This window comes from Gambusia affinis, linkage group LG05 (genome assembly GCF_019740435.1).
Source record: "Gambusia affinis linkage group LG05, SWU_Gaff_1.0, whole genome shotgun sequence".
In the NCBI taxonomy this organism is placed as follows: domain Eukaryota; kingdom Metazoa; phylum Chordata; class Actinopteri; order Cyprinodontiformes; family Poeciliidae; genus Gambusia; species Gambusia affinis.
In genome coordinates this window covers 2,714,500-2,735,289 of record NC_057872.1, presented here as the reverse complement: position 1 = coordinate 2,735,289, position 20,790 = coordinate 2,714,500, and the positions used below count along the sequence as shown (strand labels likewise).

The 20,790-nt window shown below is 38.3% G+C and overlaps 2 protein-coding genes across 2 annotated transcripts in view; one reads left to right on the top strand and one right to left on the bottom strand.

Moving 5' to 3' along the window:
• Nucleotides 1-1,357: 1,357 nt before the first annotated feature.
• Nucleotides 1,358-5,362, bottom strand: LOC122831292 (THAP domain-containing protein 6-like). Its single transcript, XM_044117378.1, has 6 exons — nt 5,220-5,362; nt 3,963-4,155; nt 3,695-3,808; nt 3,354-3,564; nt 2,762-2,915; nt 1,358-2,631 (listed from the first exon to the last, which is right to left on the bottom strand). The coding sequence occupies exons 1-6, from the start codon at nt 5,297-5,299 to the stop codon at nt 2,619-2,621; spliced, it is 765 nt and encodes a 254-aa protein (XP_043973313.1). The 5' UTR covers nt 5,300-5,362; the 3' UTR covers nt 1,358-2,618.
• A 1,201-nt stretch (nt 5,363-6,563) lies between these two features.
• The window catches only part of taf2 (TAF2 RNA polymerase II, TATA box binding protein (TBP)-associated factor), a 29,100-nt gene continuing 14,873 nt past the window's right edge, over nt 6,564-20,790 (top strand). The window contains exons 1-16 of the mRNA XM_044117074.1: nt 6,564-7,015; nt 7,168-7,222; nt 7,968-8,128; nt 9,644-9,762; nt 9,859-10,000; nt 10,724-10,955; nt 11,254-11,438; nt 11,522-11,635; nt 17,009-17,108; nt 17,749-17,834; nt 18,787-18,922; nt 19,000-19,154; nt 19,395-19,509; nt 19,692-19,801; nt 20,226-20,291; nt 20,380-20,506. Coding sequence (XP_043973009.1) covers nt 6,966-7,015; nt 7,168-7,222; nt 7,968-8,128; nt 9,644-9,762; nt 9,859-10,000; nt 10,724-10,955; nt 11,254-11,438; nt 11,522-11,635; nt 17,009-17,108; nt 17,749-17,834; nt 18,787-18,922; nt 19,000-19,154; nt 19,395-19,509; nt 19,692-19,801; nt 20,226-20,291; nt 20,380-20,506 — 1,953 coding nt within the window. The 5' untranslated portion in view covers nt 6,564-6,965. The remainder of the gene's footprint in view (nt 7,016-7,167; nt 7,223-7,967; nt 8,129-9,643; nt 9,763-9,858; nt 10,001-10,723; nt 10,956-11,253; nt 11,439-11,521; nt 11,636-17,008; nt 17,109-17,748; nt 17,835-18,786; nt 18,923-18,999; nt 19,155-19,394; nt 19,510-19,691; nt 19,802-20,225; nt 20,292-20,379; nt 20,507-20,790) is intronic.

Here is a 20,790-nt window from a genome sequence, read left to right as displayed (position 1 = left end):
ACTAAACCTCAAAGGAACAGCGTTTCTCATAGGGCAATGTGAATTCATGGGAAATGATAAATGGACCAAACTTTTCCAATCATACTGACCACTAGCATTTTACATTAGAGTCACATTCACCCTTTGGCACTCACAGATGCATACACATTTATACACTGATACACAATTGTTGTTTTCTGTCTCAGGAGTTACAGGACAGAGGAGAGGAGGTGCTGTGTTGACTTGGTTCCAGAATGGAAATCTGCAAAACTGAGATCACCAGGGAGGACTGCAACAGATTTGTATGTGTGTGTTTAATAGTCAGCCAGTACTACAGCATGGTTTCTGACTGTGGGGCAAAATTTTAATATTAGAACAGAAGGTGATTGACTCACTAGACAAAAGATAAAGAGAAAGATTTATTTTCAAGCAAATGTAAAATGTTTATCTTTTCACCTGAAACCCCTTTCCCCCTCCGAAAATGCATCTGTAATGTAAAGAAACCCAAGTTTCTTTTAGTTTGAATATATTTTTTCATTCACTCTTTTTATCACGCATGTTCATATTCTGAAAATGTCTTGGTCTGTTTCTGTTACAAATCGTATGTTTTCAGATTGAAATCTTTTTTTCCTCAGATTCCAGGTTTTTTCTCCATGTCCCCATGGGGGCTCTGAAGAAAAACAGCCTCATGGCCCGCCAGGCTTATAATACACTGGAGGAAACCCTGGTTATTGTATCTTAAATTCCCATTTGCATTAATTGGCTTGACCTATTAACATCTGTGATGTTTTAAGAAGCATAGTTAAATGTTTGATTCCTGGTCTATCAGTAGTTTGCTGAAACTGGCCTCTTAGTGTGAATTCAAGACATCCGAATCTCTAAAAACTGAAAGATTTTTATTGATTCATTAACTTTAGACATCACTTTCCTTTGTTGTTTTCTGTGTCATTATCATCAGCTATCCTAAATAAATCTTTTAAAAAAAAACTGTTCTCCCCTTAGTCAGGCCTAATACTGAAGTTGCCGTTGCCCTTTTGGAAAGGTTGCCTGTAATGGTTACTCAGATTACAGATTACACTGTATCTGTTTGGCAGGTGTAATGAAGCTTAATGTCTACATAACTCACTGAATGCTAAACTGATTTTCAAATTGTTTTCCCTGAACGTTTATGCATACAGTCATACATATGGACACATGGTTCAGTATATTAAATATTCTTGGTGGGATTAACATTAATGAAATATGAAATATGATGTACGAAAAGTATTTTGCAAAGCACACAGCCACTCATATTGTTATATATTTTTTAATTAATATTTTACATTTGTACATCTATGTATACATGCAATCATACAAATATATAAGTGATTAATTATTAACATTTTATATGATTAGATTATTTATAATTATATGCATATGGATAAAATATATAATATACACAAATAATCAGTCATCTGTGATGACACAACCATATTTACATATGTATAGAGTTGCTCATAAAAGTTTCACATGAACTAAAATCCCAGAAACAGGACTGCTTTGAAGACATTTTCTTCTTGTACTGTCTTTCTGTAAATCTAGAGAAGTGACTTTGACAATGTGGTGCATCTTTATCTTAAAAAAACAAAAACATAACCAATGACAACAAGTCAGAAAGAATGATGATTATCAGTGTCAGGGTTTTCCCCTATTGGCCCGGTGAGCTTTAATACTACCGGCGTATTAAAGATGCATTAATAAATATTTGTATTAAAGAATGTTAAGCTACAATTTATGTGGTTTTAGTAGCTCTATTAAGGTTTTTAATAAGCGCCACAAAGACTATTTTGGTTGACGGAACTTTATGGAACGGGTTTTTCTGCTCTTAGCGCAGATGCGTGCATCAATTCTAGCTGACTGTAGATAAAGCATTTTATTATATACAGTTTGGTGTGTCACTGCAAACAAATAAAATAAAAATAAACCCTTGTCCTGCGCAACGATAAGGCGAGCGCGAAAGCTCCTCCACGGACAGAACCACCGGCTCACTAACGCACCAGCTAACCAGGAATTCAGACTTTATCAGCGCAGACACAGAGTCAGCATGTTAAACCTGTACAGGACTAAACACATAGGAGTAAAACCTACCAGCCCGCCAGGCTTACGATACACTAGGGGAAACCCTGAGTGTCAAATTATGTCTAATCCTCTCAATGTGTGCAATGGTTGACACCTTTGGAGGTTGCTGTGTTGAAGCTCTAGTACCTCAGCTCTCAGCAGCTTCACTGTGCCGTGTGATGGAATCACAAGGACAACCATAGTTGTTCAGGGTTACTAGGTGGTGGTTTTCATCAAATGATGATGACGTAGCATTTCTGACCAGCTCACACGACACAGCAGTTTTCGTAGAATCTGCTACAAATCCTGCTGTATAGACCAGAGCATTTTCCACCAGATCACCAAACTTAGTTGGAAGATAGCCACGGTCGCACACAACAGCTGAAATGCAGATTGTCACTCTTCAGCAATTCAAGCAGAGGAAGTCTAAAGGTGACAGGGACACGTTATCATGTTGGGCAGCCACTTTGCTTGTCCCATTCATTAAGTGAGCCACCACATCGAACCATCAGATGTCCTGGAACTGGCATGCAGATGGATTGTTACTCCAGCCACCTAGATTACAAAACAGGCACATCATACAATAATTACTTATAAGACATAACATACAAAGACATTCATTGAGTATATTTTCAAAGTTTATTGTAATTAAAATAATAAATAAACTGGTCAACATTAAGGCTACCTTTGTAATGTATGTGGATGTGGGAGAGGCAATTTTCCAGTGTCCCGGAGGTAATTGTATGCCTTTGGACTGTGCAGATGGAGTGTGAGGGCAAACTCTCTGTGCTCCTTTGTGTACTCGTGGCCCTGCTTTTCCAAGAAGTCCAGCTGAAGATCTGAAATTTTAAGAGCAAAAATGAAAAACCTCTCCTTCAGATAATAGCTGAAAATGTAAAAAAAATAACAGTATGGTATTTATATTAAATTAATTAGAATTTGTGTTCCATTGAGGCTCATTTGTCAGATAAAGAGTACCTTTTGAAAATACACGACAATCTGAAAGCAGGTATAAGACATACTTTTCATTAAGGCTACATCTCTGTATTATAAATGTTTTTTATTGGTTTGATGTAATGAGTCTAATTTAAAATCTTGTGTTCATTAACTGTAAGCAGGATATCATATTTAACAGCAATAAAGGCTTTTCAATCTATGTTTAGTTAATATATATAAAGTGTTTCACTTAGTGTTAAAGTTTCTGAAATAAATGGACTTTTCAATAATTTACTGAATGGGTCTTTAACATGAATTTCAAAGAGCTAATTTCATCTTACCTGAGTATAATTCAAGCCTCTCTCTGAGCTTCTTGTTAATTAGTTTCTTGTCACTCAAATCCCCCAACAGAGACTGAACTGTGGTCTTTGCCCTCTTTTCTCTGGCCATGGCGTTTTTCTTTTCCCTCTCTAGACTTTCCACTCTTGCCAAGGCTTCCTTTAGTTTAGCCGCAACAGCGGAAAGAGAAGCTGGCAAAGCATAGCCATGATCCTAATAGACAGAGAGATGAAGATCGCACTATGTGATCTAATTGACTGCGTTCAATTGTGAGTGTGTTTAACATGAGTGGTTAATATGGCCATGATCATCACCATATCATGTTTAAAATATAAATACTCACATCATTAGACTGAGGTTGTGGCTGTGAGGTACAAGTTTCTGTGGCATCCTGAGAGGCCACAGACAGGCTAGGTTCAACTTTTATGGAGGTTACTGTCATCCTGCACTTTTCAGGCTAAAATGAAGAAGCATAATGATTATGAACTTTACAGTATAAAGCTATCTGTACACAGAAACAAATGGAGGAATGAGTATCTCACCCTGTCCTGTGAGTGATAATACAATCTGTACATTTGTGAATGCTAAGAGACTTAAGATGATGCACCTACTCTTTGGAGCTCAGCAGGGAAGCTGAAGATTGATGGAATAGCACCATCTCTCAGTCGGACAATCTGACCGGTTCTGTCGAAATTCTCCTGTTTAAAATGCTCACTGCACAGCACGGACGAATCACTTGCAGTGAATCCCTCTCTCTGCAAAGTCGCTTCCCACTTCTTCCTCACATTTTTGTCTTTGGGAAACCTTCAAAACGAAAACAGGAGATTTGCGACTGCCTACACAAAAACATTGTTCAAAGTAGATTAGTCTTATTTTTTCATTATAATGTTCTCCCTCTTTTACTACTTTTTATATTCAATTTCTTATGACTTTACTTCTATTAAATTCATATTTTGATGCATATCTGTTAATAATGAATCAAAACTAATGAAAATGTGAGTAAGCTTGTTTGAAAACTATTTAGTCAGATGTTCTGTTGTATGAATGGTGGGCATGAGATATTGGTATCTTACTGTCAGCTGGGTAGTAGAGATATTGATTCAATTACATTTACTTGAGTAACTTCTTTTTTAAATTACTGTAGGAGTATTTTTACTATGCTGTAGTTTCTATTTTTACTTGAGTCATTTCACTATCACTACCTTTATTGAGTAAAATTTGTGGATTCTCTACTCACTGAATGAAAAACAAACATGTTTTAGTCAAAAATTCACCATGTATGTAAGACATACACCCACAGTTTTTGTTAAAAGTTTCACATATTTTATATTGAATTACTGTCATTTTGGTCTTTAAAATACCAGAAATACAAAATTAAAATACCATTTTAATTTCCCACGAGCGTGTGTTACACTCCATGCGAGCATTGAACGCCCCACGCACGAACAATTAAAAGTGACCAGCGCTACTCTAGCAACAACAACAACAAAAAAAAACTCAAAACACGCTCACGAGATGCAGCTCTGTATGCTTTTAATGCATCTACCTGGTCGCTTGTGGACTTAATCGTGTGAAAAATTTGGTTAACTTTTTTTTCAAAACTTGAAATTATACCGTTTACAATATATCAGCCCTGAGAAGAGGTGTATGCATCAAGAAACAAAACGAATATAAGACACTGAACACAGAGAGGAAATCTGTAAGAGATTTATAAGTACATACATGCATTATATAGTAAAATGTAAGTTTCATATCACACCTAATGCGATATTGTTACCAATAATAGCAGAAGATTTATAAGGCACTCAGAATTTATTTTATGTGTACGGTTTTCAATTCAATTCTTCATTTTTCCACGTTTATCTTACTTGTGAAAAGTTATCCCCCGAGTCCTAACGTCAACAGTCCGTCGATTTGAGCAAAAATTTGCCGCACAGTGCTGAGGCATCTTATGTCTATGATTTAGCCAAGTAGGTAGGAAGACCGCTCCAAGATGGCGGCAGTACTTCACATAGAAATGAATACGTAGACGCCTCATTGACCGCTGAGTCCTGCGTTACGTCGCCGCCATCTTGTATGTGGCAGTAGAGCGATCGGAGCTCCCTAAATCATGTGCTGTGTGGACTTGTTTCAACCGTTTTACAATACAAACTGAATTCACTGGCGTTACCTTTCACAGGTAAGGATGAAAGAAGTCATTGGAGTTCTCCCAGTGTGACCAGCAGACTGAAGCCCTGCCTGTCGGTTAGGGCTTCATTTATTTACACATAGATAAATGTGTTAATTTATTATAAAAAACATTTATAACAAATAAATGTGTTTTATTCTTTCACTTTTGTGTATTTTTAAACATCTCAATCTGAAGTATTAGATTCAGAGTTAAGAATTAATACAGCTGTCATGAAATAAAAAATAATTTACTTTGTTAGAATTATCATAGATATATTTTTCCAGAAAAAAGTAAGCTGGGTAGAAGAGATATTGATTCAATTACATTTACTTGGGTAAATGTAATTGATGTAGTTTAATATAATGACTATTATATTCATTCATTAGTTTAATGAATATAATGAGATATTTATCAATAATATATGAAAAGTACATACAAGAAAATCATTTTTTTCTTGTCTTGAAACGTTAAATGTACATTAAAATATAGAATCATGTAAATATGTTCTTTAATAAAGCATTGTAAAAGTGTGTGTCTGTTCATCAATGTCAATGTAAAAATGATCAGAATCATTTCTATGAAAAAAAAAAAACATGCTCTTTATTCAGAAATCCCCAAAACAATTAAATAATCACATCAAAAGTTAGAAACCATGTCTTTAGTCATTTATTTGATTACCAAATATATTAGTGTGTGTGAGAAAATGTTTCAATGGCAGGTATTAACTTAAAATACTTTGTAGAACGGCACTTTGTGAAGTTCAGTCCATTTACTGGTAGGCTATTAGCTTACTGGCACATAAGCCACATTCAATATGGCGGACGCTGTGACGTATCGCAGCAATGGGCCGACAGGCTCCATGAAATGTCCATGGTACTTCCTGTCTCCCAAAGGCCAATGGGATGCAAGAAATATAATTTCTCTTCCTACCCAGGCTCCGCCCACACGGAGAAGTTAAGGTGTTTTTATTCAAGTTTATCTGAGTAATAATAACAATTTAATACTTATGATTCAAATTATGTCCTTCTTATAAGTGTAAGTTTTATAAATTTATTTATTTTTTCTTTTTTGTTTAGTTTGTTTTTACGCGGCAGGTCAAAGGTTACGAGCAAAATGGCGGAACACCAAAGCGCTTCAGCTACAGTTTTGTGAGCGTCTATTTTTTTTATGTTACAGAGTTTCTGTATCAATGAAGTAACGGTTCCATGTCGTTCAACCCCTCTTTGGAGATAATCGCTTCTCTTTTTTATTTTATGTGGAAATACTTCCGCGGAGTTCTTACGACGGTCTCCGGGTGAACACAGCTCTTGGGGAGCCCACAGCACAGTGGCTTGCAGCTGCAGATCTGTCCGCTGTGTGATGAGAGTTTTCTCTGATGGTCTTCAACAGCTCTAAGTAAAGAGCACCATTACGGATGCATGACTTATTCAAACTCTAATCAAAGATGAACAAGAAGAAGGATAAAGGATTCGAGAGTCCACGACCTTTTAAATTATAAGTATTCTGTTCTACGTTGCAAGAAATCAGAATGAAAGAAATTTGATTTCTAATTGTGTTCAGAATAGTCACCGTGTTGCATGTTGCTAATATTTGCTAGTGTTTGTCACATTACTTACGTGTAAATATTATTTGGTTATTGCTTTTACGACCCATCAGGTGGTGTGCATCAATAACATCAATTTCCAAAGGAAGTCTGTCATTGTGAGTACTATTCTTAGTGGGGGATTTTTACATTCCAGGTCTGAAAGAAGACCAGAAAAGGGGCAGCATTCGTTTTATCCATTATATATTAATTTCTTTATCCATCCGTAGGATTTTCCCCTCACACTTCTGTCCATTTGCTTTCTTGCTGTCTAGTTCTTCAGGTTAATTAAGTAAAACCTTCCCACTGAAGGAATATTATCCATGAATTCATACTTACGGTGGCCTAAAAAGTTCAACAAAATGTAAAAATTCAACACAAAAGCAAAAGCCAGAAGAGGATTCATGCTAACATGAGAGTTATGACATACTAGTTGGCATAACTTCCACTTTAGTCTAACCATAACACAAAAACAAAAGGCCACAATGAATGTTATGCTTAAAAAAATATTCCTATGGTGGCCTAGGAGGGTCAAGAAAATGCAAAATGCACAACGGAATTCATTCAACAAAGGTTTTGATAAACTTTAAAATAACTATAACCTTTCTGATCTGACACATGATAATTACATTATGCAATGGAAAATTACTACTTCCATATTAAAACAGCAAATATCAATCCCTATTTTCAGTTTGAAATCCAGATGGAGCAGCAAAAACAATTTTAAGTGTCTTCCTAAGCCTCAGTAATAATTTCTTTTAACACATTTTAAGTATTTCTTCGTAACCAGATAAATGAACCTCAAATCATTTGTCTTTTTCTAGTGATAGGAATGACTGACCTCTGCCTCCTCTTGTGCTGCAGGGTTATGTGGAGCTGACCATTTTCCCCACAGTGGTCAACCTGAACAGGATCAAGTTGAATAGTAAACAGTGCAGAATCTACAGGGTCAGAGTCAACGATCTGGAAGCCCCTTTCATTTACAACGACCCCACACTTGAGGTGTGCCACAACGAGTCCAAGCAGTAAGTAGAACCAGAGCTGTCACAGAAAGGGAACCAACAAACTAGTTTACGCTTTGGATTGTGGAGTTGATGAGTTCTGTGTGATTGGATGCTATTGTTTCATCTTTTAGCCACTTTATTGTTTTGTAATTTTGATTTCTTCTTGTCTTTATCATTTTGGCTTGCTATATGAGCTATTTCTGGTCTGAAAACGTGAAGTAAAAGTATGGAAAAATTTTTCCCCAGATTTTATTCCATATCTTACTTCCTAAAAGTTGTCTTTGTCTGCTTTCCTTTCTTTATTTTTCTCTCAGGTGCCTTTCTTCTCTGGCTCTCTTCTTTGGGTCCTTTCTTCATTCCTTTCTTCATTCATTTCTTCTGTTTTGTGTTGTTCCATCCTCTCTTTCTTGTGTTCTTTACTTATTTTTTCCATCCTTACTAACTTAGATCCTTACTTAAAGCCTACCCTCTGCAGAAATGCCTACTGTGTTGAGGAATCCTGCAGACGTTTTATATCAGACTTCAGGGGATGTTGATCTTCAACCACAGATTTAAAGTTATTTACCACAATTTTCTCATTGTCTGTAAGAAAATGTGTCCGTGTGACTTTAAAAAATTAAATAAAAAAATAAAAAATTAAAATTGCTCAGTTATTTGGATTTGGTCAGGGCCATATATACTGTTTGAAAATTAATCTTCATGTATGGCTGGGCCCACTGCGACCTTTTCTGCTTGTGAGCTCTGGTTAGCAGTGGTTTTAACAGCTGCTCTCTTAATCCAATGAATTTCTCTAACAGAAACCTTCCTCATTATGTCTTTATCTGTACAAACCCATCTTTGTTCTGAATCAGGTACAAATCTCTTCACAGTACGATGATAACACTTCAGTTTTTGTTAAATATCTAATGTTTTCATCTCTTGTCATACAGCACTACATTATCTGATGATTTTTGTCAGCAGAGATCCTTTCTCTGTCCCATATTGCTTGGAACCTGTGGCCTGCTTAATAATGTGGAACATCCTTCTTAAGTAGATTTCCTTTAATTGAGCTCACTAGACAAACTAACCAACCAGCTCTCTGAAATTAATTATAGTGATTCAAAGAGCCCTGACACACAATACCATCTATAAATTTAATAGCACAACAAAAAATTTAATTTTTATGACACTTAAATCCAATTTGCCTAATAATTTGGAACGTGGTATAATATATAAAACTGAATGATGTATCTCAGGGACAGAGGTGTAACCTAAATGTGGACTTCTGAAGTTAAGTACGGTGGAGGAGCTGTAGTAATGTGGGAGTTTGTTGCAGGGAAAACACTGTTTAATTTTCAATTTTCCAAAACTGTATTTGTAATTTAGACCATATGTGGGTTTAAGCCTCTGCTACCATCTGAATGAAGTTGTTAAAGACAGTTTGTGTTCTATTGACTCATTCCTGCCCTTGTCCAGCAGCTTATCTGAGCTGGAAATGTTTGGACAGCTTTCTGAATTAAAGTACAACTGCTGGATAACAATGTTTTTCCTGAACAGACGGAACCTGAACTATTTCTCCAGTGCCTACACAGCGGCTGTAAGTGCTGTGGACCCCGACGCTGGGAATGGAGAACTGGTGATCAAAGTTCCCTCTGAGCTCTGGAAGCAAGGAGATGGTGAGATGATGTCTTCACATTCTCATCACACTGTCAGACAAATGATTGAGATCGTTTTGAGAATGACTTGTATCACATGTTTGTGTTTGTGTCCAGAGCTGAAGGTGTTAAAGGTTTATATTGAGTTTTCATTGGACCAGCCCAAAGGGGGTCTCCACTTTGTTGTTCCTGATGTGGAAGGCAGCATGGCAGAGAGGGGGGCCCACGTGTTCTCCTTTGGATACCAAAACTCCACGAGGTAGGACATTAGTGCAACATCCGGATTATCTGAAGTCACTTCAGTGTAACCAGTTATATGTAAAATTGACTTTTTTGAGCTTCACATCATGTTATAATGTTATTCACTCATCAAAAACATTCCTGGAGTGTTGCTTTAATTTTTTTATACATGTTTGAGAAATTCTTTAATCTCCCATGGCAACCATTCAGCTGTGCAAAATGCCTGGGTGGAGCTAGCTCTGCCTTGGAGGTGCTACTCCTCCTCAGAGCTGCAATTTCAGAGATTCCACCTCAAAGAGCAGCCCTCCCCAGTGATTCCCTTACTCAGCTCCTTCAGACTAGTCAGCAGCCATTAGCAAACACATGGTGGAACTACTCATCTGCTGAGCTCATTATATGAGTTACTTTTCGGTAGATTGTGGGTAAAATTGTTTTTAATGGGTTAATAGAGGAGCCGTAATGACTACATGAAAGTGGTGTTTCAGAAAGAGCAGGAGTTTTTGGAGAGACGGTATCCCAATGTCAAGGCATTAAATTATGAAGTCAAATTTATTTTAAGTCATATGTGACATATATCCATTTTATAACACGTGAAGGTAGCATGGTTACTTGATTGTACAGTGGAATGGCACTATTTGTCTGGAAAATACATAATACTTCCCCTTTAATAGATTGATTAAAGAAACAAAACCTGGGAATTCTTCCGTCTTTTCGGCCCCCTTTGAATCCTTTCTCTCTCCAGGTTCTGGTTTCCCTGTGTGGACTCCTACTCAGAGCTGTGTACATGGAAGCTGGAGTTCACTGTAGATGCGTCCATGGTGGCAGTGTCCTGTGGGGACCTGGTGGAGACCATCTACACCCATGACATGAGGAAGAAGACTTTCCACTACGTCCTCCCCATTCCCACTGCGGCTCCGAACATCTCCCTGGCTGTGGGGCCCTTTGAAATCCTCGTGGACCCCTACATGCACGAGGTGCGTACTCTGTGATCTGTCTGGATGTCACTGAAAAATGTCCGGACATTCAGTTCTCAAATTAATAGAATAGGGGGGAAAAAAAGCTTTTCTTCTTTTTCTATTGCATTTTCCTGTAAATATGTGAAATTAATCTCTAGATTAATCTAGATTTGAATGAGCCTTCCTGTATCTTCTCCTAATGACCACTAGATGTCTCTAAACACCAGTTGTCAGATTGAAGTTGAGGTACAGTATATGAGACACAACTGTCCGGGTTCCAGTACCAAGCCCTCTGTCTTGCTCCTATCCCCTGCAGGTGACCCATTTCTGCCTGCCGCAGCTGCTCCCTCTGCTCAAACACTCCATGTCCTACCTGCACGAGATTTTTGAGTTCTACGAGGAGATCCTAACGTGCCGCTACCCTTACTCCTGTTTTAAGACCGTGTTTGTAGACGAGGCCTACGTTCAAGTGTCGTCCTATGCGTCAATGAGCATTTTCAGGTTTGCATGGAGACAGAGGTCTCATCTGCAGATTGTTCCATGTGTTGTAGGTTGTTATTCATGCAGTTTGCTTTGTGTTTCAGCACCAACCTGCTCCATAGCCCTATGATTATAGACCAGACCCCTCAGACCCGACGCTGTCTGGCCCAGGCCTTGGCCCAGCAGTTCTTTGGCTGTTTTATCTCCAGAATGTCCTGGTGAGACGCAACTTGTTTTGTGATACAAGGACAGAACCTCAGACTGAACATCTGTTTGTATTTCACCTCTTTTCCCTCCAAGTCCACCACCATGACTCAGTACCATACCACCTCTCCAGTGTGGTCATCTTAGGGTAGTTGCTCCAGAGTCTCTGGAGGTTTAAAGTGTGATGTAGTTGGACTCTGAGATAAACCTTGTACACCACATGTGTGGATAATGGAAAAGAACTGTCAGCATTTCTTGGAGGAGTCTTACAGTAACATGTAAACAATTCTCAGCAGAGGCTGACCTTCTTTTTCAACTCTGCTACCATTTAGCCCTCAATGCTTTTAATGGCTGCTGATAAGAAATTTGCAACAATACTCAACCTTTTATGGGGTTTTTTGTCAGTGTGAGAAATCATAATCTGTCCCCTCTACATACCAGATTGGTCGCTATAAGAAGTTGTTTTATTCTCAGACCCGGAGCACACCAAATGTTATGAGGAAAGGATGCCTTATAGCTGGGGCTGACACTTCAGACCACTCCAAAAGCATAAAGCAGACTGCAGCTCAGGGCATTCTGGGTAAATAGAACCAATACAAACTCATGAGTCTAGCAGTAGTGAGAGAAATGGCTCATGGATTTTTGCCAAAAACCAAAAAAAAAAATTCCTAAAAAAAATCTGATACCACTAAAGTTTTGTTTACATTTCTTAAAGAAGGAAGTTGTGTTGTTTCCTTCAATTGTTCTCGGTGCAGCGCCCCCACAGGCGGGGAGGGGAACAAGTTGCTGAAAGGTTTGGTCTGTTTGACACAATGCAGTGTGAAAGAGAACAGCAGCAACTGAAAATGGAACAAATACTGCCACTTTGCTCCCCAATTGAACAGAATCTACCGGACTATCAGGTGAAAACACCCTAACAAATAGAATATCACTCCATATATTTCCACATAGTGCTGTCTGTGCCTCCTCATTCATTTTCTCCTTTTCTCTTCATCCCTCATTTTGTATGACCTTGAAACAAACATCACATGTGGTGGGGCCTTCCCTCTATGTGGTGTTTAATGTTCAGCAGGCTGTTGTCAGGATTTTTAACAGAGCGTGGCACTGCTGTGAGCAATTTCTCAAAGCAGGGGCTCACTGGGGCCCATAACTGAAAACAGACCAGACTCATTATCCTGTCAGACGCAAAGAAAAGCAAAACGGCTCTTTACCACACCCATCTGCGTTAACTGACAAATGGAGGGGATCTTTGTTCACTTGAAGGTCTCCACATGCTTCTGTGTGTCCAGGAACACAAGCTGCCTGATCCTCGCGGACACGCACACATGCGCTGCTCTCATGCTGTTTTTGGCTCCGCTGTACCTTCTGTATTTCTCTTAGAGATGTAGAATTTTCACTAAAGCTTCATAGAGGACATAGATTGTTTACGGTTTCCAAACAGTCTACTCAAAAAAAAAAAAAAAAAAAAGAAGTTGTTGATTTTTGTTTCTTTGGGGTTTCTGGGAGAAAAATTAGCCATCAATGTGAATTATTCAGCAGTTCCTTGAACAGTATGTCAGCATATTCACGAGATTCTGAAGCACATACTGATGTAAGTAAAGAGTCCTGGCAGGCTCTAATCATGGAATTATATGGATGATCAGAAAAGACCCTGGTATTAACCAGGGTCTGTGAGAATGGGAGAAAAAAAAATGAAAGTTTATGTTCATACACAAATTGATTGGGAAAACTATAAATTCTTATTTCTCGCTGTCCAAAGGTGAGGAAAAAATATCATTCAATATATCGCCGCATAAAAAAAAAAAAACATTGAACACTAACTGTATAAACTGAAATATGTCTACATGTGTTTTTGCTGATAACTGAACTAATATTTCTGAGAACTGTGGATCCTCCTGAAGTCTTGCAGCACTGATCTCTTCCCACTGCACCAGTGGAGACTAGAATGCAGCTTTAAACAGTGAAATGAGACTAATAAGGCAATTATTCACAGGTTGTTTCCTGGTTATTATGGTTTAAAAGACACAAACTGCAACTTCCAGCTGTTTGAAAATCTGTAGGTAGAATTGATTTTAAAAGAACTGTGTTGATTCCTTCCACCGGAAAGGAAGAGGGAAAAAATAAACTTTGACCTGGATTACAAATTGCTATATAAAAAATACCTTTAATGACACATTTGTAATGCTTACAATCTGAAACTGAATTATTATCACCTCTATCTCAGAGTTTGCAATAAACCACAGATCTTTTGCCTTATTTTCACTGCGTGGTACAGCATGGTTCGATCTGGTTCAGTACACTGCACCCCCTCTGCACAGATGTGGCTTTAACTGGTTCCTCCCCTGCCACCCCCAGCCAGATTCGTCTCCATTTGCAGATCCTGTGCTGTTCTGCGTTTTAGGAATTACCTTAGGGACAAGCTGGGCCAAGCTGGGTATTGTGCACAAGTGATTCGATTGGCAGCAGTGGTGCACCGATTTATCGGCCAGCCAATTTCCTTAATTTTGGGACATTGGTAATTGATCTATGTTTAAATGTGAAGCCTATCTTAGGCATTGATCTTATCTGACTCGACAAAGGTTGAAAAATCAACCACTGTCTTGTTCTAATATCTCCTGAGAGAGATTTGACTGTTAGCCTAGTCCACCAGGTCATGTCGGCAAATTTACAGTTAACAATAATCACCCAATCTTTGCCAACTCTGCTATTTTTTAGTGACATTTCAGACAAAAGAAATTAGTATCTGACAAAATTTGAATCTGCAGATCAGGCTTTTTACAGATTGGTAATCGGCAATCAGCCGGAAAACTGCTATAGGTTCACTCCTACAGCAGACTGCATTTGTTGGTTGGCCAGTGGAATCACGCCACTGGATGAGTAAAAGCAACACTTGCAGAAAAGGTAAAACAGCGTTTCATCAACTGGACGGGGCGGCCCGCAATGAATTGATAAACTGAGAAATTTAGCAGAAACTGACCACCCAAGGGAACAGCCAAAATGACATCATCATGGCGTCGACCACAGCTCCTGCATGCTTACAGTCCGTCCACGATCCCGCCCATATTCTCACCCACATAGTGGGGAACACACCGCCAATAGAGAGACATTGGCTAGAATTAGACTTGACAATAGTGTTGTTGTTTTGTGCACAACTGTGGAACTGTTGACTACATATCCTCTTAGAGAACTGTTTTGTTTGTGCTTTGTGTGTCTGCAGCAGAGTTAGTTTTCCAGTCATAATGACCTCCCAATGAGAAACTTTAGAAAAAATAATTTATTTCTCAGATATTTTTCCCAAATCTAAGGCTAAAAATCTGATTCTGTGAAACAGAAAATAATGAAAACATGACCCAGTAGTTATACCCTCATCCAAGGAGGATAAATCTCTTTTTTTGTATTTATTCCTCGTAAATGCTCAGATAAAATCAGCTCTGGTAATAAAAGGCAGCCAAGGTTTAGCACAGCATGAAGTGGTGAAACCACCAAGGTTGAATCAAGCTATTGTGCCTCCTTTTAACGGGCCAGTAAATCCATGATGATAAAATTATGTGAGCAGTGTGTGTGTTGTGTCAAGGACTGCCACAAAAATACCCAAAGGGCAAAACCATCTGACAGAAACGATGAGGCAGCTCAAGTGTTGGCCTTCATTGATTCTGAGTTGCCTGGGATGGGGAAGCTAAGCTGTGTGGGCTGGAAGGAGATGGAAATGACAAACGAAGTGTTTTGGAAACTTGACTTCACTTAAAGTACATGACCTCATAGACAGCACTGGATTATCAATCTGAGGTCACTTGGTGGCTATTAAGTCATAAAGGAACCTGATTCACTTCCAAAAAATGAGCAAATGTGTTCCAGGCATGTCAGACTGTGTGGTCATATGATGATTTAGGATCAATGTTGTGCCTGTTGGTCCTTAGGAGGAATAAGTTGCATAATTCAATGTCATTCAGACTGAAATTAGGGCTACAAGTAACTAAAAATATTTAGTTATTAATTATTCTGATGAGTAATCATAGTTTTTAAAAATGACAGTCTACATATTTTTCATTTAGCTACTTAAAATATTTTTGTTATTGGAACAATATTGGAACTACATTCAAATATGAAAAATAAATCATTCAATTGGTTTATTGAAATAAGAAGATAAAGATTGTATTGCCTAAAATAGGATAACATAGCATTAACAACCTGGTGAAGCTAAAACTAGGCCACTTGAGGAGTTTTGGCTAAAACCTATTTACTGATAACAGTGTTTTTATTGCATAATATATATTAGTGCAAAATATGGATTTTGTATAGTTTTGACTTGGTTACTGTTCTGAATATTTCTTTCAGCTTATGCCATTTTGTGGAGTCTGTATACTCCAGTTAATGATTAATTGATTAGTGTATTACCGTAGTTGACGATTATTTCTATAATGGATTAATCACAATTAAGCTGATTAATCGTTTCAGCCCTAGTTCTTCATGTTTATTGTTCACATTGGCGTTCATAGTTACACATTCTGAACTCAATTCACAACTCCAAGAACTACTTCTCTCTTCATTTCTCATTATGCCCGACAAAAAGTTTGAACTTCATATCAAAGGCTTTGGTGGCTTTTTTAATATAACTGACCATAATTCATAAAGAAAATATGGAGAAGCTGAAGCACAGTGATTCCTTTCCAATGCGTTTGTCACTAAAAAGCAAAAATGATTAAAAGTTTAAATGAAAATGGTCCCGAAATGAATATAAATGTAATCTTGGTCACTTTTAACCACCTTTTCGCCATCAAGGCAGATAAGTTTTGACTTTTTTGAACTGTCAAAAACACAGACTGCTGCTGTATAACTGTACACATATGTTGCCTTGGAAAAGGGCCAGGCATTGGCAATCCCTGCACTTTTGCTGATAATTCTACACAAAAAAAAAATTCTAAAAGGCTTATTATTTTGGACATAAGGGAGTTAAAACACTACAATCACCCTCTTTGATAAAATCCTGATTCTGTTGAGGCACAGTAGCCTGAAAATTCTTCAATCATGTAAATCACAGACTACAAACAAGACAGACTACATTTGTGTTAATTGAACTGTAGCTTCCTGAAGGCTGGTCTGAGAGAAGACTGTAATATTAAATACAAAGCAAAGCTGAATGTAACTTTCCAGACTTTACTCCAGAAAAACAAGTATATACCATTTTTTAAAATAAGTTCAGGATGGCCTGTGCCTACTTCTAAAAGCCAGCATCATTCAGAGGAACTCCACTCATTAGTGCATATCTGTTCCAATTTCCCAGATGGTTTGATTGAAATACACATTGAAAACATTCAGCTGTTAGAAAGAAGGCCTGTTACATTTTGGAAAGGCATGTTTTGTTTCTTATAACCGATGTTCTCCTGCAGGGCTGATGAGTGGGTGTTGAAGGGCATCTCTGGCTATATTTATGGCCTCTACCTGAAGAAGACCTTTGGAGTCAATGAATACCGGCACTGGATTAAAGAGGTAGCTGCTTTGCTTTCAACTGTTCCTACTGAATTGTATTAAGAGCCACAGAATTGTAGGGAAACAAGGATCAAATCTCCCTTTGATGTAAAAGCTTATAACCAGTTGGAGCTCCAGTATGTATGAATATGAATTTAAGGGAATAATTTCAGACCGTTTTTCTTGGTTAAACTTATGTGATTTTGTCTCATCTTTAAACAGGATGAGTCGTTTGGTTAGAAAAGGCTGCATCAAGTTCAACCAAAATCCTGCTGCCATAATCAGCTCAAAAAGAAGAAACATATTCAGTCTTTTCTTTTTCTTAAAAGGTTAACAGATGCCTGCAGAGTCTGAGAAAAACTCAAAACAGTCGAGACTTGACTTGGACCTGAAGTTTTATTGCATTTCAGAGTGTAAAAAATAAACAATGTAGTAAATAATGTTGGACTTTTGAACTTTCGGGACCATTTTAGCTTTTGATGTAGATTACGTGTGGAAATCATTGCAAATAGTCCCTTGACATATTCTAAACAAATATTAAGCCCTTGTTAAATTCAGCTCTTTCTTTCAAACTTGAAGGCATTTAAATAACGTATATCTTTGACAAAAATGTAATTGTTGGAAACATGTTTTTCAAAATGTTCTTTTCTGTGTTTGTCAGGAGCTGGACCGGATTGTGGAGTATGAATTGAAGATGGGGGGTGTTCTGTTGCACCCCACCTTCAGTGGTGGCAAAGAAAAGGACAAGTAGAGACTTACTTTGTTTAAAGCTTGTTGCTGAATGTTTCCACCTAGGATGTTTTGTGTTTTATTTATGAATTTTCAATCTGGGGATCTAAAAGTCTGATTGTTTATGGAGAACATGCTTCATGATTCAGGGCAGGCTGAGTGCAGCTATGGTCTGAGGATGCAGATCTCTTCCCACTGCAACAGTAGAGTCCACAATGTGATTAAAACTGTGAAACCAGACTAATACAGAACTAATCTGACATGTTACAAAGCGATTATGGTCTAAATATTTGCACTCCAGCTCCAACTGAGTGGAATATTTAGTATTTAGAAAAAAGAATTGACTTTTATTTAGACTTTCTCCGGAAAACCACACAAAGAAAGACCACATCAAAGCGCACGCAGGGTCAGTGTGACCCCTCCCCCAGACTGTGCACAGCGTAAAAAGAGCTTGCAGGGCTCAACTGGTGGGTTAAAAAATGCAGCGATAAATGTTTCCTTAATTTAGGACGTAACCGTTCCTAAATTATTGTTAAAATTTTTCATTTACATGTAAAACAAAATTACTTATTTTAAACAATCCTGAATATAAAAACCTGGAAAACTGAGATGTTTGGTTTGAGACAATGAAATATTTTCTTTAACATTTCTAGGACAGCAGCATGTTGATTGTTGATTAATCACAATTCTCATTCAATTCTTCAATTGAATAACAGCACATACTCAATTAGTATATTTTTGAAAGTTTTATAGTAAAAACATATCAAGTTATGTGTCACTACCGCCACCCATCACAATAGATATTGGGATATGAATTTTGTGCTGTATCACACATCCTTAGTGAACCCTGGGTAAAATCTGTGTGAATAAGGCTTTACTCTGTAAACCACTGTGATGTTCAGAAAATGAACCCAGTACCTGGAGGAAGCCACCTGTAGCATCCTAGCTGACCCAGCTTCTCTGTTTTCAGCCCCACTCCCCACCTTCACTTCTCCATCAAGCACCCCCACACCCTGTCCTGGGAGTACTTCAAGATGTTCCAGTGTAAGGCTCACCTGGTTATGAGGCTGATTGAAAACAGAATCAGCATGGAGTTCATGCTACAGGTATGACACTTCCATCACATCACATCACACTCCAGGCTTGTACTTTCCCCTTTTAAGCCGGACTTGTTCTCCTGTAGGTGTTTAACAAACTCCTGAGCCTGGCCAGCACAGCTTCGTCTCAGAAATACCAGAGCCACATGTGGAGCCAGATGCTTCTGTCGACGCACGCCTTCCTCAAATCCATCTCCAACGTCTCTGGCAAAGACATCGGGCCTCTGATCAAGCAGTGGGTGTATCCTGCCTCCTGCTGGGATTTAACCTCATCTGTTTGTCACAACAAAGACGACTATCAAGATATGTTGCTGCTGAAAAACAAAGCTTCTTTGTTAAATGCAAAGCAAACATGCTCTTGTTGCATCACCTCTTAAATTACAACCAAGTGATTTTTTTTTTTTTCCATGTTAGAGAAAGTTTCCCATATTTTTGGAGTTAGTGTCTGTGCACACGTTGAGCCTTAACTCTTCACGTGCAGCGATCAGAGCGGGGTTGTGAAATTCTTTGGCAGCTTTGCTTTCAACAGGAAGAGGAATGTGCTGGAGCTGGAGATCCGCCAGGATTACACGTCCTCTGGAACCCAGAAATACGTGGTGAGCAACACAACCGCTCAGCCTGCAGAACACACACACGTTTTACACACCGTTACGCTCACATTATCAGTGACCCGGTGGCTTCTTCTATGGGTTTACATCAGTGAAATTGACTTGGTTTCTTTGAAGAGATTGAAGCCTGAATCAGGCCCAGATATCAGGTGTTGTGTGTTTGTCTGCAGGGACCCATCAAGGTGACGGTCCAGGAGCTGGACGGCTCGTTCAACCACACACTGCAGATAGAGGAGAACAGTCTGAAACACGACATCCCCTGCCATTCAAAGAGCAGACGGTGAGCTACACAAAAATGCACAAATCAGATTTATAAAATGAAATCAGAATTATGAAAATAAATTTGCGTAATGGAAAGGAAACATCACATTTATCTTGTCAACAAACATATTCACTTATGATTTTGTTATGAAATTCAATTTCTTAACACTGTGATTTCAAAATTTTATTTACCGTAGCAGAATATCAACAAAGTTTTGCACACATTAGTAATGGAAACTTAGCTGCTGTCATCACTTTTTTGCTGTTTCAGCATTTAAATCATATTTGCTTAAAGGCAAATATGTTATTTATAATCCTGCCAAATGTGGACAAATTTGAATGTTTTTTGTTTCTTGTTTTGTGGCAAAAATGTAGGTTTCTACTTCTTTATGGGAAACATGTTGCTTTTTACTGCTATAAAGCTTTTTTGGTGACATTTCCAGAAACAAGAAGAAGAAGATTCCTCTGATGAATGGGGAGGAAGTTGACATGGATCTGTCGGCGATGGAGTAAGAGCTTCAGCTCTTTTAAAAGAATTTCCTGTAAGACGCATTGGCCTGGTTGTGTATTTTCACCTCTCCATGGACTCCTCTGCAGCGCCGACTCGCCGCTGCTGTGGATCCGAATAGATCCAGACATGTCCATCCTGAGGAAAGTGGAGTTTGAGCAGGCCGACTTCATGTGGCAGTACCAGCTGCGCTACGAGAGGGATGTGGTAGCACAGGTAGGCTGGGAATTGATCAGGGTCTGTCTCCTAGCAACAGGTGTCTGTCTCTGGATTTCTGCTTGGACAAATAAGTCCTTCAAAATGATGAACGCTGATTTTGTCGATAGGAGGTTTTTAGAATAAATTTTCATACTTGTAACGTTGGAGAAACATAAAGTTTTCTGTAAATTTAGGATGCAGCTCCAGGCTTCTTTCTGAAGGCCTCAGATAGCGTTTTGGATGTCATCCTGGGTTTCACTCTTTAAACAAGACAAACCTTCTTCAGAGGGCGGAGTAATAAT